The 17,582-nt window shown below is 56.5% G+C and overlaps 1 protein-coding gene across 1 annotated transcript in view; it reads right to left on the minus strand.

Moving 5' to 3' along the window:
* The window catches only part of ppp1r1b (protein phosphatase 1, regulatory (inhibitor) subunit 1B), a 39,146-nt gene extending 22,358 nt beyond the window's left edge, over positions 1–16,788 (minus strand). Inside the window, exons 1-3 of the mRNA XM_072486262.1 lie at positions 16,533–16,788; positions 4,103–4,163; positions 184–206 (exon numbers count right to left, since the gene is read on the minus strand). Coding sequence (XP_072342363.1) covers positions 184–206; positions 4,103–4,163; positions 16,533–16,763 — 315 coding nt within the window. The 5' untranslated portion in view covers positions 16,764–16,788. The remainder of the gene's footprint in view (positions 1–183; positions 207–4,102; positions 4,164–16,532) is intronic.
* Between the last annotated feature and the right edge of the window lie 794 nt (positions 16,789–17,582).

Genomic DNA, 17,582 nt, shown 5'->3' on the forward strand with positions numbered 1-17,582 from the left:
CCCGGCGGCCGCTTGTCAATGGGATTTCCCAGTGGAGCCGCCCCCACACTGCCGGGAACCCGCGGGTGAGCATTCACTGCCGACGGCAACAGAAAATCCCAACGGCTGGAGAATTGTGGGCCAGGGAATTCTGGAAACCGACCGGACAAAAGCCGGGGCCAAAGGCAACAACATCCGACGGACCTGACGGGGAATCGATTCCTCTTCTAGACAAAAAGGAAAAGGAAAATGTCAGCATTTGGGTTATATAAACAGAGAGTAATTTAATCACAGAGATTTACCACAGAGCAACACACCACCCCACTGACCCTGCACCCCACTGACCCTGCACCCCACTGACCCTGTACCCCACTGACCCTGTACCCCACTGACCCTGTACCCCACTGACCCTGTACCCCACTGACCCTGCACCCCACTGACCCTGTATCCCACTGACCCTGTACCCCACTGACCCTGTACCCCACTACCCTGTATCCCACTGACCCTGCACCCCACTGACCCTGTACCCCACTGACCCTGTACCCCACTGACCCTGTACCCCACTGACCCTGTGCCCCACTGACCCTGTACCCCACTGACCCTATACCCCACTGACCCTGTACCCCACTACCCTGTATCCCACTGACCCTGTACCCCACTGACCCTGTACCACACTGACCCTGTACCCCACTACCCTGTACCCCACTGACCCTGCACCCCACTGACCCTGTACCCCACTGACCCTGTACCCCACTGACCCTGTACCCCACTACCCTGTATCCCACTGACCCTGCACCCCACTGACCCTGTACCCCACTGACCCTGTACCCCACTACCCTGTATCCCACTGACCCTGCACCCCACTGACCCTGTACCCCACTGACCCTGTACCCCACTGACCCTGTACCCCACTGACCCTGTGCCCCACTGACCCTGTACCCCACTGACCCTATACCCCACTGACCCTGTACCCCACTACCCTGTATCCCACTGACCCTGTACCCCACTGACCCTGTACCCCACTGACCCTGTACCCCACTACCCTGTACCCCACTGACCCTGCACCCCACTGACCCTGTACCCCACTGACCCTGTACCCCACTGACCCTGTACCCCACTACCCTGTATCCCACTGACCCTGCACCCCACTGACCCTGTACCCCACTGACCCTGTACCCCACTGACCCTGTACCCCACTGACCCTGTACCCCACTGACCCTGTACCCCACTGACCCTGCACCCCACTGACCCTGTACCCCACTGACCCTGTACCCCACTGACCCTGTACCCCACTACCCTGTATCCCACTGACCCTGCACCCCACTGACCCTGTACCCCACTGACCCTGTACCCCACTGACCCTGTACCCCACTGACCCTGTGCCCCACTGACCCTGTACCCCACTGACCCTATACCCCACTGACCCTGTACCCCACTACCCTGTATCCCACTGACCCTGTACCCCACTGACCCTGTACCCCACTGACCCTGTACCCCACTACCCTGTACCCCACTGACCCTGTACCCCACTACCCTGTATCCCACTGACCCTGTACCCCACTGACCCTGTACCCCACTGACCCTGTACCCCACTACCCTATACCCCACTGACCCTGTACCCCACTGACCCTGTGCCCCACTGACCCTGTACCCCACTGACCCTGCACCCCACTGACCCTGTATCCCACTGACCCTGTACCCCACTGACACTGTACCCCACTGACCCTGCACCCCACTGACCCTGTACCCCACTGACCCTGTACCCCACTGACCCTGCACCCCACTGACCCTGTACCCCACTGACCCTGTACCCCACTGACCCTGTACCCCACTACCCTGTATCCCACTGACCCTGTACCCCACTGACCCTGTACCCCACTGACCCTGTACCCCACTGACCCTATACCCCACTGACCCTGTACCCCACTGACCCTGTGCCCCACTGACCCTGTACCCCACTGACCCTATACCCCACTGACCCTGTACCCCACTACCCTGTATCCCACTGACCCTGTACCCCACTGACCCTGTACCCCACTGACCCTGTACCCCACTACCCTGTACCCCACTGACCCTGTACCCCACTACCCTGTATCCCACTGACCCTGTACCCCACTGACCCTGTACCCCACTGACCCTGTACCCCACTACCCTATACCCCACTGACCCTGTACCCCACTGACCCTGTGCCCCACTGACCCTGTACCCCACTGACCCTGCACCCCACTGACCCTGTATCCCACTGACCCTGTACCCCACTGACACTGTACCCCACTGACCCTGCACCCCACTGACCCTGTACCCCACTGACCCTGTACCCCACTGACCCTGCACCCCACTGACCCTGTACCCCACTGACCCTGTACCCCACTGACCCTGTACCCCACTACCCTGTATCCCACTGACCCTGTACCCCACTGACCCTGTACCCCACTGACCCTGTACCCCACTGACCCTGTGCCCCACTGACCCTGTACCCCACTGACCCTATACCCCACTGACCCTGTACCCCACTACCCTGTATCCCACTGACCCTGTACCCCACTGACCCTGTACCCCACTGACCCTGTACCCCACTACCCTGTACCCCACTGACCCTGTACCCCACTATCCTGTATCCCACTGACCCTGTTCCCCACTGACCCTGTACCCCACTGACCCTGTACCCCACTACCCTATACCCCACTGACCCTGTACCCCACTGACCCTGTGCCCCACTGACCCTGTACCCCACTGACCCTGTACCCCACTGACCCTATACCCCACTGACCCTGTACCCCATTGACCCTGTGCCCCACTGACCCTGTACCCCACTGACCCTGTACCCCACTGACCCTGTACCCCACTACCCTATACCCCACTGACCCTGTACCCCACTACCCTGTATCCCACTGACCCTGTACCCCACTGACCCTGTACCCCACTGACCCTGTACCCCACTGACCCTGTACCCAACTGACCCTGTACCCCACTGACCCTCTACCCCACTGACCCTGTACCCAACTGACCCTGTATCCCACTGACCCTGTACCCCACTGACCCTGTACCCCACTGACCCTGTACCCCACTACCCTGTACCCCACTGACCCTGTACCCCACTACCCTGTATCCCACTGACCCTGTACCCCACTGACCCTGTACCCCACTGACCCTGTACCCCACTACCCTATACCCCACTGACCCTGTACCCCACTGACCCTGTGCCCCACTGACCCTGTACCCCACTGACCCTGCACCCCACTGACCCTGTATCCCACTGACCCTGTACCCCACTGACACTGTACCCCACTGACCCTGCACCCCACTGACCCTGTACCCCACTGACCCTGTACCCCACTGACCCTGCACCCCACTGACCCTGTACCCCACTGACCCTGTACCCCACTGACCCTGTACCCCACTACCCTGTATCCCACTGACCCTGTACCCCACTGACCCTGTACCCCACTGACCCTGTACCCCACTGACCCTGTGCCCCACTGACCCTGTACCCCACTGACCCTATACCCCACTGACCCTGTACCCCACTACCCTGTATCCCACTGACCCTGTACCCCACTGACCCTGTACCCCACTGACCCTGTACCCCACTACCCTGTACCCCACTGACCCTGTACCCCACTACCCTGTATCCCACTGACCCTGTTCCCCACTGACCCTGTACCCCACTGACCCTGTACCCCACTACCCTATACCCCACTGACCCTGTACCCCACTGACCCTGTGCCCCACTGACCCTGTACCCCACTGACCCTGTACCCCACTGACCCTATACCCCACTGACCCTGTACCCCACTGACCCTGTGCCCCACTGACCCTGTACCCCACTGACCCTGTACCCCACTGACCCTGTACCCCACTACCCTATACCCCACTGACCCTGTACCCCACTACCCTGTATCCCACTGACCCTGTACCCCACTGACCCTGTGCCCCACTGACCCTGTACCCCACTGACCCTGTACCCAACTGACCCTGTACCCCACTGACCCTCTACCCCACTGACCCTGTACCCAACTGACCCTGTACCCCACTGACCCTGTACCCCACTGACCCTGTACCCTATTGACCCTGTACCCCACTGACCCTGTGCCCCACTGACCCTGTACCCCATTGACCCTACCTGGAGATGACTGTTCTGTGAGTCTGAAGAGTGTCGCTGGAGTTGGTCTGCGTCTTCGAATCTACAGAAAGAAACAGGAGACAATTATTGAAATGAGTCCCCGTGATGTGTATTTCAGTGACAAAATTACAGGGTGTGGGAGCTGACAGTGTGGGTGCTGACAGGGTGTGGGAGCTGACAGTGTGGGTGCTGACAGGGTGTGGGTGCTGAGAGGCTGTGGGTGCTGACAGGGTGTGGGAGCTGACAGTGTGGGTGCTGACAGGATGTGGGTGCTGACAGGGTGGGTGCTGAGAGGGAGGGTGCTGAGAGGGTGTGGGTGCTGACAGGGTGGGTGCTGACAGGGTGTGGGTGCTGACAGGGTGTGGGAGCTGACAGTGTGGGTGCTGACAGGGTGTGGGTGCTGACAGGGTGTGGGTGCTGAGAGGCTGTGGGAGCTGACAATGTGGGTGCTGTCAGGCTGTGGGTGCTGACAGGGTGTGGGTGCTGAGAGGGTGTGGGTGCTGACAGGGTGAGGGTGCTGACAGGGTGTGGGTGCTGACAGGGTGTGGGTGCTGACAGGGTGTGGGTGCTGACGGGGTGTGGGAGCTGACAGGGTGTGGGTGCTGACAGGGTGTGGGTGCTGACAGGGTGTGGGTGCTGACGGAGTGTGGGTGCTGACAGGGTGTGGGTGCAGACGGGGTGTGGGTGCTGACAGGGTGTGGGTGCTGACAGGCTGTGGGTGCTGACAGGGTGTGGGTGCTGACAGGGTGGGTGCTGAGAGGGTGGGTGCTGAGAGGGTGTGGGTGCTGACAGGGTGAGGGTGCTGACAGGGTGTGGGTGCTGACAGGCTGTGGGTGCTGACTGTGGGTGCTGATGGGGTGTGGGTGCTGACAGGGTGTGGGTGCTGACGGTGTGGGAGCTGACAGGATGTGGGTGCTGACAGGGTGTGGGTGCTGACGGGGTGTGGGAGCTGACAGGGTGTGGGTGCTGACAGGGTGTGGGTGCTGACAGGGTGTGGGTGCTGACAGGGTGTGGGTGCTGACAGGGTGTGGGTGCTGACAGGCTCTGTGAGATCCCGGACAGGTCCCCACTCGGCACCTGGAAGGGCCCCGTGGTGTAAAGGTTCAGGGCAACCGTCACCTTGACGGCCACCGGGAGCGAGTGTCCTCCCCCATACCCCCACGGTGGCAGGTGCCCGACCCATGTCCCCAACCCCTTCCCCATGTCCCCAACCCCTTCCCCATGTCCCTTCCCCAGGCACCGACCCCTTCCCTAGTGCCTGTCCCCTTCCCCATCCCCCATCCCCTTCCCCATCCCCCATCTCCTTCCCCAGCACCCCGTCCCCTTCCCCATCCACTGTCCCCTTCCCCAGCCCCCGTCCCCTTCCCCACCCCCCATCCCCTTCCCCATCCCCCATCCCCTTCCACAGCACCCCATCCCCTCCCCCATCCCCCATCCCCTTCCCTAGCTCCAGTCCTCTTCCCCAGTGCCCGTCTCATTCCCTGGGCCCCGTCCCCTTCCCCATCTCCCATCCCCTTCCCCAGCCCCCCGTCCCCTTCTCTGGGCCCCGTCCCATTCCCCAGGCCCCCGTCCCCTTCCCCAGGCCCCGTCCCCTTCCCCAGTCCCCGTCCCCTTCCCCAGGCACCCGTCCCCTTCCCCAGGCCCCAGACCCCTTCCCCAGGCCCCTTCCCCAGGCCCCAGACCCCTTCCCTAGCCCCCTTCCCCAGGCCTAGATCCCCTTCCCGGGGCCCCGTCCCCTTCCCCAGGCCCCATCCCCTTCCCCAGGCACCGACCCCTTCCCTAGCCCACTTCCCCTTCCCCAGCCCCCGTCCCCTTCCCCAGGCCCCGTCCCCTTCCCCAGCCCCTGTCCCCTTCCCCAGCCCCTGTCCCCTTCCCCAGGCCCCGTCCCCTTCCCCAGGCCCCGTCCCCTTCCCCAGGCCTAGATCCCCTTCCCGAGGCCCCGTCCCCTTCCCCAGGCCACGTGTCCTTCTCCAGGACCCAACCTCTACCCCAGGCATGAACCCCTTCCGCAGGCCCCGACCCCTTCCCCTACCCCAAGGTCCGATCACCTCCCCAAGTCCTGTCCCCGTCCCCAAGCCCCCACACCCTTTCCCAACTACAAACCCTTATCCAGACCCCTGACCTCTCTCCCAACAGCAACCCCTTCACCAGACGCTAACTCTTTTCCCAGATCCCCATCTCTTCCCCAGTCCCTGTCCCCTTCCCCAAACCCCCAACCCCTTTCCCAACTGCGACCCGTTCCCCAGTTCCCCGACTCCTCACCCGTTTCAACCCCTTCCCCAGGTCCCCGACGCCTTAGCTAGGCCCTGGTCCCAACCGCAGGCCCGACCCCTTCCCCAGACACCCGATCCATTTCCCAACTGTGACCCCTACCCCAGCCCGGAATCGAACCTGGGACCGTGGAGGTGTGAAGCAACAGTGATAACCACTGTGCTAGGTTTGCTGGGGGGTTGGGGTTAGCTGGAGTATTGGGGTTTGCTGGGGGGTTTGGATTTTCTGGGGATTGGGGTGTGATGTGATTTGAGGGTTTGGCGGGTTTAATAATAATAATCTTTATTGTCACATAAAACAAAAAAGAGTGGCTAAGGTAAATATTGGTCCTTCAGAGGATGAGAAGGGAGATTTAATAATGGGAGATGAGAAAATGGCTGAGGAACTGAACAGGTTTTTTGGGTCGGTCTTCACAGTGGAAGACACAAATAACATGCCAGTGACTGATGGAAATGAGGCTATGACAGGTGAGGACCTTGAGAGGATTGTTATCACCAAGGAGGTAGTGATGGGCAAGCTAATGGGGCTAAAGGTAGACAAGTCTCCTGGACCTGATGGAATGCATCCCAGAGTGCTAAAAGAGATGGCGAGGGAAATTGCAAATGCACTAGTGATAATTTACCAAAATTCAATCGACTCTGGGGTGGTCCCGGCGGATTGGAAATTAGCAAACGTGACACCACTGTTTAAAAAAGGAGGTAGGCAGAAAGCGGGTAATTATAGGCCAGTGAGCTTAACTTCGGTAGTAGGGAAGATGCTGGAATCTATCATCAAAGAAGAAATAGCGAGGCATCTGGATGGAAATTGTCCCATTGGGCAGGTCGTGCCTAACTAATTTAGTGGAATTTTTTGAGGACATTAACAGTGCGGGGAGCCAATGGATGTAGTATATCTGGATTTCCCAAAGCCTTTGACAAGGTGCCACACAAAAGGTTGTTGCATAAGATAAAGATGCATGGCATTAAGGGGAAAGTAGTAGCATGGATAGAGGATTGGTTAATTAATAGAAAGCAAAGAGTGGGGATTAATGGGTGTTTCTCTGGTTGGCAATCAGTAGCTAGTGGTGTCCCTCAGGGATCAGTGTTGGGCCCACAACTGTTCACAATTTACATAGATGATTTGGAGTTGGGGACCAAGGGCAATGTGTCCAAGTTTGCAGACGACACTAAGATAAGAGGTAAAGCAAAAAGTGCAGAGGATACTGGAAGTCTGCAGAGGGATTTGGATAGGCTAAGTGAATGGGCTAGGGTCTGGCAGATGGAATACAATGTTGACAAATGTGAGGTTATCCATTTTGGTAGGAATAACAGCAAAAGGGATTATTATTTAAATGATAAAATATTAAAACATGCTGCTGTGCAGAGAGACCTGGGTGTGCTCGTGCATGAGTCGCAAAAAGTTGGTTTACAGGTGCAACAGGTGATTAAGAAGGCAAATTGAATTTTGTCCTTCATTGCTAGAGGGATGGAGTTTAAGACTAGGGAGGTTCTGCTGCAATTGTATAAGGTGTTAGTGAGGCCACACCTGGAGTATTGTGTTCAGTTTTGGTCTCCTTACTTGAGAAAGGACGTACTGGCACTGGAGGGTGTGCAGAGGAGATTCACTAGGTTAATCCCAGAGCTGAAGGGGTTGGATTACGAGGAGAGGTTGAGTAGACTGGGACTGTACTCGTTGGAATTTAGAAGGATGAGGGGGGATCTTATAGAAACATATAAGATTATGAAGGGAATAGATAGGATAGATGCGGGCAGGTTGTTTCCACTGGCGGGTGAAAGCAGAACTAGGGGGCATAGCCTCAAAATAAGGGGAAGTAGATTTAGGACTGAATTTAGGAGGAACTTCTTCACCCAAAGGGTTGTGAATCTATGGAATCCCTTGCCCAGTGAAGCAGTAGAGGCTCCTTCATTAAATGTTTTTAAGATAAAGATAGATAGTTTTTGAAGAATAAAGGGATTAAGGGTTATGGTGTTCAGGCCGGAAAGTGGAGCTGAGTCCACAAAAGATCAGCCATGATCTCATTGAATGGTGGGGCAGGCTCGAGGGGCCAGATGGCCTACTCCTGCTCCTAGTTCTTATGTTCTTATAAGTAGGCTTACATAAACACTGCAATGAAGTTATATGAAAATGTTTAATGGGGTTTTGAGGTTTGATGGGGGTTTTGGGGTTTGATGGGGGTTTTGGGGTTTGATGGGGGTTTGGGGATTTGATAGGGGTTTGGGGTTTGATGGGATTTGGGGGTTTTGGGGTTTGATGGGGATTTGGGGGTTTGATAGGGTTTGGGGGTTGATGAGATTTGGGGGGCTGGGGATTGACGGGGTTTTGGGGTTGGATGGGGGTGTGGGGGTTTGATAGGGTTTTGGGGTTTGATGGGGCTTTAAATGGGGGTTTGGGGTTTGATAGGGCTTGGAGTTTGCAAGGGTTGATAGGGTTTTGGGGTTTGATGGGAGTTTTGGGGTTTGAAAAGGTTTTGGGGTTGGATGAGATTTTTGGGGTTTGCTAGGGTTTTGGGGTTTGGTGGAGTTTTTGGGCTATGATAGGGTTTTGGGGTTTGAAAGGGTTTTGGGATTTGATAGGGGCTTGGGGTTGGATGGGGTTTTGGGGTTTGAGGGGGGTTTTGGGGTTTGATGGAGGTTTGGGGTTGGATGGGGTTTTGGGGTTTGACGGGAGTTTTGGGGTTGGATGGGGTTTTGGGGTTTGATGGGGGTTTTGGGGTTTGATAGGGGTTTGGGGTTTGACGGGGGTTTGGGGTTTGACAGGGGTTTGGGGTTTGATGGGGGTTTTGGGGTTTGAAAGGGTTTTGGGGTTTGATAGAGGCTTGGGGTTGGATGGGGTTTTGGGGTTTGACGGGGGTTTGGGGTTTGACGGGGGTTTTGGGGGTTTGATGGGGGTTTGGGGCTTGACGGGGGTTTGTGGTTTGACGGGGGTTTGGGGTATGACGGGGGTTTTGGGGGTTTGATGGGGGTTTGGGGTTTGACGGGTGTTTTGGGGTTTTACGGGGGTTTGGGGTTTGACAGGGGTTTGGGGTTTGATGGGGTTTTGGGGTTTGATGGGGGCTTGGGGTTTGAAGGGGTTTTGGGGTTTGATGGGGGTTTTGGGGTTTGATGGGGGTTTGGGGTTTGACGGGGGGTTGGGGTTTGACGGGGGTTTGGGGTTTGATGGGGGTTTGGGGTTTGATGGGGGTTTTGGGGTTTGACGGGGGTTTGGGGTTTGACGGGGGTTTTGGGGTTTGATGGGGGTTTTGGGGTTTGATGGGGGTTTGGGGTTTGATGGGGGTTTTGGGGTTTGACGGGGGTTTGGGGTTTGATGGGGGTTTTGTGGTTTGATGGGGGTTTTGGGGTTTGATGGGGTATGGGGTTTGATGGGGGTTTGGGGTTTGATGGGGGTTTTGGGGTTTGTCGGGGGTTTGGGGTTTGACGGGGGTTTTGGGGTTTGATGGGGGTTTTGGGGTTTGATGAGGGTTTGGGGTTTGATGGGGGTTTTGGGGTTTGACGGGGGTTTGGGGTTTGATTGGGGTTTTGGGGTTTGATGGGGGTTTTGGGGTTTGATGGGGTATGGGGTTTGATGGGGGTTTGGGGTTTGACGGGGTTTTGGGGTTTGATGGGTTTTGGGGTTTGATGGGGTTTTGGGGTTTGACGGGGGTTTGGGGTTTGACGGGAGTTTGGGGTTTGACGGGGTTTGGGGTTTGACGGGGGTTGGGGTTTGATGGGGTTTTGGGGTTTGATAGGGGTTTTGGGGTTTCATGGGTTTTGGGGTTTGACGGGGGTTTGGGGTTTGACGGGGGTTTGGGGTTTGACGTGGGTTTGGAGTTTGATGGGGGTTTGGGGTTTGATGGGGGTTTTGGGGGTTTGATGGGGGTTTTGGGGGTTTGACGGGGGTTTTGGGGTTTGACGTGGGTTTGGGGTTTGATGGGGGTTTGGGGTTTGATGGGGGGTTGGGGTTTGATGGGGGTTTTGGGGTTTGACGGGGGTTTTGGGGTTTGACGGGGGTTTGGGGTTTGACGGGGGTTTTGGGGTTTGACGGGGGTTTGGGGTTTGATGGGGGTTTTGGGGTTTGACGTGGGTTTGGGGTTTGACGGGGGTTTGGGGTTTGATGGGGGTTTGGGGTTTGATGGGGTTTTGGGGTTTGATGGGGGTTTTGGGGGTTTGATGGGGGTTTGGGGTTTGATGGGGTTTTGGTGTTTGACGGGGGTTTTGGGGTTTGACGGGGGTTTGATGGGGTTTTGGGGTTTGATGGAGGTTTGGGGTTTGATGGGGTTTTGGACTTTGATGGGGTTTTGGGGTTTGACGGGGGTTTGGGGTTTGACGGGGGTTTGGGGTTTGAGGGGGTTTGGGGTTTGATGGGGGTTTGGGGTTTGATGGGGTTTTGGGGTTTGATGGGGGCTTGGGGTTTGACGTGGGTTTTGGGGTTTGATGGGGTTTTGGGGTTTGATGGGGGTTTGGGGTTTGATGGGGGTTTGGGGTTTGATGGGGGTTTGGGGTTTGACGGGGGTTTGGGGTTTGATGGGGGTTTGGGGGTTTGACGGGGGTTTGGGGTTTGATGGGGGTTTTGGGGTTTGATGGGGGTTTTGGGGTTTGATGGGGTTTGGGGTTTGATGGGGGTTTGGGGTTTGACGGGGTTTTGGGGTTTGATGGGATTTGGGGTTTGATGGGGTTTTGGGGTTTGACGGGGATTTGGGGTTTGACGGGGGTTTGGGGTTTGACGGGGGTTTGGGGTTTGACGGGGGGTTGGGGTTTGATGGGGTTTTGGGGTTTGATAGGGGTTTTGGGGTTTGATGGGTTTTGGGGTTTGACGGGGGTTTGGGGTTTGACGGGGGTGTGGGGTTTGACGTGGGTTTGGGGTTTGATGGGGGTTTGGGGTTTGATGGGGGTTTGGGGGGTTTGACGGGGGTTTTGGGGTTTGACGTGGGTTTGGGGTTTGACGGGGGTTTGGGGTTTGATGGGGGTTTGGGGTTTGTTGGGGTTTTGGGGTTTGACGGGGGTTTTGGGGTTTGACGGGGGTTTGGGGTTTGACGGGGGTTTTGGGGTTTGACGGGGGTTTGGGGTTTGACGTGGTTTTGGGGTTTGATGGGGGTTTGGGGTTTGATGGGGGTTTTGGGGTTTGATGGGGGTTTGGGGTTTGATGGGGTTTTGGGGTATGATGGGGTTTTGGGGTTTGACGGGGGTTTGGGGTTTGACGGGGGTTTGGGGTTTGACGGGGGTTTTGGGGTTTGACGGGGGTTTGGGGTTTGATGGGGTTTTGGGGTTTGATGGGGGTTTGGGGTTTGATGGGGTTTTGGGGTTTGATGGGGTTTTGGGGTTTGACGGGGGTTTGGGGTTTGACGGGGGTTTGGGGTTTGACGTGGGTTTTGGGGTTTGATGGGGGTTTTGGGGGTATGATGGGGGTTTGGGGTTTGATGGGGTTTTGGGGGTTGACGGGGGTTTGGGGTTTGATGGGGATTTGGGGTTTGACGGGGGTTTGGGGTTTGACGGGGGTTTGGGGTTTGATGGGGGTTTGGGGTTTGATGGGGTTTTGGGGTTTGATGGAGGTTTTGGGGTTTGATGGGGTTTTGGGGTTTGATGGGGGTTTGGGGTTTGATGGGATTTTGGGGTTTGTTGGGGTTTTGGGGGTGACGGGGGTTTGGGGTTTGACGGGGGTTTGGGGTTTGACGTGGGTTTTGGGGTTTGATGGGGGTTTTGGGGGTTTGATGGGGGTTTGGGGTTTGATGGGGTTTTGGGGTTTGACGGGGGTTTGGGGTTTGACGGGGATTTGGGGTTTGACGGGGGTTTGGGGTTTGACGGGGGTTTGGGGTTTGATGGGGGTTTGGGGTTTGATGGGGTTTTGGGGTTTGATGGGGGTTTGGGGTTTGACGTGGGTTTTGGGGTTTGATGGGGGTTTGGGGTTTGATGGGGGTTTGGGGTTTGATGGGGGTTTGGGGTTTGACGGGGGTTTGGGGTTTGATGGGGTTTTGGGGTTTGATGGGGTTTTGGGGTTTGACGGGGGTTTGGGTGTTTGACGGGGCTTTGGGGTTTGATGGGGGTTTGGGGTTTGATGGGGTTTTGGGGATTGATCGGGGTTTTGGGGTTTTAACGGGGGTTTGGGGTTTGACGGGGGTTTGGGGTTTGACGGGGGTTTGGGGTTTGATGGGGGTTTGGGGTTTGATGGGGGTTTTGGGGTTTGATGGGGTTTTGGGGTTTGATGTGGGTTTGGGGTTTGATGGAGGTTTGGGGTTTGACGGGGGTTTGGGGTTTGATGGGGGTTTGGGGTTTGACGGGGGTTTTGGTTTTGATGGGGGTTTGGGGTTTGATGGGGGTTTGGGGTTTGATGGGGGTTTGGGGTTTGATGGGGGTTTGGGGTTTGATGGGGGTTTGGGGTTTGATGGGAGTTTGGGGTTTGACGGGGGTTTGGGGTTTGATGGGGGTTTGGGGTTTGACGGGGGTTTGGGGTTTGACGTGGTTTTGGGGTTTGATGGGGGTTTGGGGTTTGATGGGGGTTTTGGGGTTTGATGGGGGTTTGGGGTTTGATGGGGTTTTGGGGTTTGATGGGGTTTTGGGGTTTGACGGGGGTTTGGGGTTTGACGGGGGTTTGGGGTTTGACGTGGGTTTTGGGGTTTGACGGGGGTTTGGGGTTTGATGGGGTTTTGGGGTTTGATGGGGGTTTGGGGTTTGATGGGGTTTTGGGGTTTGATGGGGTTTTGGGGTTTGACGGGGGTTTGGGGTTTGACGGGGGTTTGGGGTTTGACGTGGGTTTTGGGGTTTGATGGGGGTTTTGGGGGTATGATGGGGGTTTGGGGTTTGATGGGGTTTTGGGGTTTGACGGGGGTTTGGGGTTTGATGGGGATTTGGGGTTTGACGGGGGTTTGGGGTTTGACTGGGGTTTGGGGTTTGATGGGGGTTTGGGGTTTGATGGGGTTTTGGGGTTTGATGGAGGTTTTGGGGTTTGATGGGGTTTTGGGGTTTGATGGGGGTTTGGGGTTTGATGGGATTTTGGGGTTTGTTGGGGTTTTGGGGGTGACGGGGGTTTGGGGTTTGACGGGGGTTTGGGGTTTGACGTGGGTTTTGGGGTTTGATGGGGGTTTTGGGGGTTTGATGGGGGTTTGGGGTTTGATGGGGTTTTGGGGTTTGACGGGGGTTTGGGGTTTGACGGGGATTTGGGGTTTGACGGGGGTTTGGGGTTTGACGGGGTTTGGGGTTTGATGGGGGTTTGGGGTTTGATGGGGTTTTGGGGTTTGATGGGGGTTTGGGGTTTGACGTGGGTTTTGGGGTTTGATGGGGGTTTGGGGTTTGATGGGGGTTTGGGGTTTGATGGGGGTTTGGGGTTTGACGGGGGTTTGGGGTTTGATGGGGTTTTGGGGTTTGATGGGGTTTTGGGGTTTGACGGGGGTTTGGGTGTTTGACGGGGGTTTGGGGTTTGATGGGGGTTTGGGGTTTGATGGGGTTTTGGGGATTGATCGGGGTTTTGGGGTTTGACGGGGGTTTGGGGTTTGACGGGGGTTTGGGGTTTGACGGGGGTTTGGGGTTTGATGGGGGTTTGGGGTTTGATGGGGGTTTTGGGGTTTGATGGGGTTTTGGGGTTTGATGTGGGTTTGGGGTTTGATGGAGGTTTGGGGTTTGACGGGGGTTTGGGGTTTGATGGGGGTTTGGGGTTTGACGGGGGTTTTGGGTTTGATGGGGGTTTGGGGTTTGATGGGGGTTTCGGGTTTGATGGGGGTTTGGGGTTTGATGGGGGTTTGGGGTTTGATGGGAGTTTGGGGTTTGACGGGGGTTTGGGGTTTGATGGGGGTTTGGGGTTTGACGGGGGTTTGGGGTTTGACAGGGGTTTGGGGTTTGATGGGGGTTTGGGGTTTGATGGAGGTTTGGGGATTGACGGGGGTTTGGGGTTTGACGGGGGTTTTGGTGTTTGATAGGGGTTTGGCGTTTGATGGGGGTTTGGGGTTTGACGGGGGTTTGGGGTTTGATGGGGGTTTTGGGGGGTTGATGGGGGTTTGGGGTTTGATGGGGATTTGGGGTTTGATGGGGGTTTTGTGGTTGATGGGGGTTTGGGGTTTGATGGGGTTTTGGGGATTGATGGGGGGTTTGGGGGTTTGATGGGGGTTTGGGTTTCATGGGGTTTTGGGGTTTGATGGGGGTTTTGGGGGTTTGATGGGGGTTTGGGGTTTGACAGGGGTTTGGGGTTTGACAGGGGTTTTGGGGTTTGACGGGGGTTTGGGGTTTGACGGGGGTTTGGGGTTTGATGGGGGTTTGGGGTTTGATGGGTTTTGGGGTTTGATGGGGGTTTGGGGTTTGATGGGGGTTTGGGGTTTGATGGGGGTTTTGGGGTTTGACGTGGGTTTGGGGTTTGACGGGGGTTTGGGGTTTGATGGGGGTTTGGGGTTTGATGGGGTTTTGGGGTTTGATGGGGGTTTTGGGGGTTTGATGGGGGTTTGGGGTTTGATGGGTTGGGTTTGATGGGGTTTTTGGGGTTTGACGGGGGTTTGGGGTTTGATGGGGTTTTGGGGTTTGATGGGGGTTTGGGGTTTGATGGGGTTTTGGGGTTTGATGGGGTTTTGGGGTTTGACGGGGGTTTGGGGTTTGACGGGGGTTTGGGGTTTAATGTGGGTTTTGGGGTTTGATGGGGTTTTGGGGGTTTGATGGGGGTTTGGGGTTTGATGGGGTTTTGGGGTTTGACGGGGGTTTGGGGTTTGACGGGGGTTTGGGGTTTGACGGGGGTCTGGGGTTTGACGTGGGTTTTGGGGTTTGATGGGGTTTTGGGGTTTGATGGGGGTTTGGGGTTTGACGTGGGTTTTGGGGTTTGATGGGGTTTTGGGGTTTGATGGGGGTTTGGGGTTTGATGGGCGTTTGGGGTTTGACGGGGTTTTGGGGTTTGATGGGGTTTTGTGGTTTGACGGGGGTTTGGGAGTTTGACGGGGGTTTGGGGTTTGACGGGGGTTTGGGGTTTGACGGGGGTTTGGGGTTTGACGGGGGTTTGGGGTTTGATGGGTTTTGGGGTTTGATGGGGGTTTGGGGATTGACGGGGGTTTGGGGTTGATGGGGTTTTGGGGTTTGATGGGGTTTTGGGGTTTGATGGGGGTTTGGGGTTTGATGGGGGTTTGGGGTTTGACGGGGGTTTGGGGTTTGATGGGGGTTTGGGGTTTGATGGGGGTTTGGGGTTTGACGGGGGTTTGGGGTTTGATGGGGGTTTGGGGTTTGAAGGGGTTTTGGGGTTTGATGGGGTTTTGGGGTTTGACGGGGGTTTGGGGTTTGATGGGTTTTGGGCTTTGGCGGGGGTTTGGGGTTTGACGGGGGTTTGGGGTTTGACGGGGGTTTGGGGTTTGATGGGGGTTTGGGTTTGATGGGGGTTTGGGGTTTGATGGGGTTTTGGGGTTTGATGGGGGTTCGGGGTTTGATGGGGGTTTTGGGGTTTGATGGGGTTTTGGGGTTTGATCGGGGTTTGGGGTTTGACGGGGGTTTGGGGCTTGATGGGGGTTTGGGGTTTGACGGGGGTTTTGGGGTTTGATGGGGTTTTGGGGTTTGATGGGGGTTTGGGGTTTGATGGGTTTTGGGGTTTGATGGGGGTTTGGGGTTTGGGGTTCGATGGGTTTTGGGGTTTGATGGGGGTTTGGGTTTTGACGGGGGTTTGGGGTTTGACGGGGGTTTGGGGTTTGACGGGGGTTTGGGGTTTGACGGGGATTTGGGGTTTGATGGGGGTTTGACGGGGGTTTGGGGTTTGATGGGGATTTGGGGTTTGATGGGGGGTTGGGGTTTGACGGGGGTTTGGGGGTTTGACGGGGGTTTGGGGTTTGACGTGGGTTTGGGGTTTGATGGGGGTTTGGGGTTTGATGGATATTTTGGGGTTTGACGGGGGTTTGGGGTTTGACGGGGATTTGGGGGTTGACGGGGGTTTGGGGTTTGATGGGGGTTTCGGGTTTGATGGGGGTTTGGGGTTTGATGGGGTTAAGGGGTTTGTCGTGGTTTTGGGGTTTGATGGGGTTAAGGGGTTTGATGGGGTTCGGCTGTAAGGTTTTTGATGCTGCAAGAAGTTTGAGTTATTTTCTGGGAAATCTGTATTAGTGAATAAATCTCCAGCTTAAAGTCCTGGGGAGATTCTGCGTCCAGTTTAAACTCACACAGACTGAGGAATAAATCTGTCACTGACCTCAGTGTTACTGAGAGAAGTTTATAAAATAAAACATTATCAGTCTTACCTTCTCCAGGGCTCGAGCGTCCAAGCGACTGCCTGTCTCCGGCACTGAGAAATGGATATTTTTACTGTTTTTCGGTTCCATATTTCTCCTTCTGCCTGAACTGCCAACCTGGCCAGTTTGTAGCTCCCAGTCCCCTGTCCCTCTGCAATGCTGCTCTCTCGATACTTCTGCCCGTGTGTGAAGGTGGAGGATTCTGTGCTGTCTCTCTCTCAAAGGTTTCAATCCCACCATCAGCAGTGCTCTTTACCGAGCAGCAGGAGAGCCTGAATTATAAATGTGTGAGTGAGGGACAGAGCAGTAATGAGCTTCCTTGGAGAACGGATGGATGTTTAGACCCAGGAGCAGAAACTATTGTGTGGACCCCGGAAGTGTCAGATTAGGGCAGAATGAAAGTCATTTGTTGCACCAGCAGCAATCTAGTCATTAAAATCTCAGTTAGTGCTGGAATGTGAGGTCAGCTGGGACCTGCTGACCTTTATCAGCTCAAAGTGTCCCAGAAACCTGCTGGGGACAGCAGCAAAGGCCACGTCGCGAAATGGAGCAATTAGAGAAATGAAAAACCCAGAACCTGTGTCTGATCACCGTCTCCACAGAGACTGAGACACTGAGGGGGTAGTGCAGGCATTGTCAAACTCGGGGCCGTGACCCGCGGGTGGGTCGCGGGTGGGTGTCGGGAGGGTCGCGGAGCCGTCCGTCGCGGCGCTCCCGATCGCACAAATCTGCGGGTAACAGCCACAGCAGCCGGCTGATAAAAACGGCGACTGCAAGTGGCCTTCAAAATGGGCGCAAACATGTAAAAAAAATGCGGCCGCACTGGGCATGCGTGCCAGATCATCGGCGCGCATGCCCAAAACGATGCGCATGCGCAGTGCGCCCGCTTTTTTTTAAACCGAAGGTCGGCCAGCGTGGGGACCGAAGGTCGGCCAGCGTGGGGACCGAAGGTCGGCCGGCGAGGGTCCCGAGGGTCGGCCAGCGTGGGGACCGAAGGTCGGCCAGCGTGGGGTCGCGAAGGTCGGTCGGGTTGGGTCGCGAAGGTCGGCCGGGTTCGGT

This window comes from Scyliorhinus torazame, chromosome 21, assembly GCF_047496885.1.
Source record: "Scyliorhinus torazame isolate Kashiwa2021f chromosome 21, sScyTor2.1, whole genome shotgun sequence".
Lineage (NCBI taxonomy): Eukaryota > Metazoa > Chordata > Chondrichthyes > Carcharhiniformes > Scyliorhinidae > Scyliorhinus > Scyliorhinus torazame.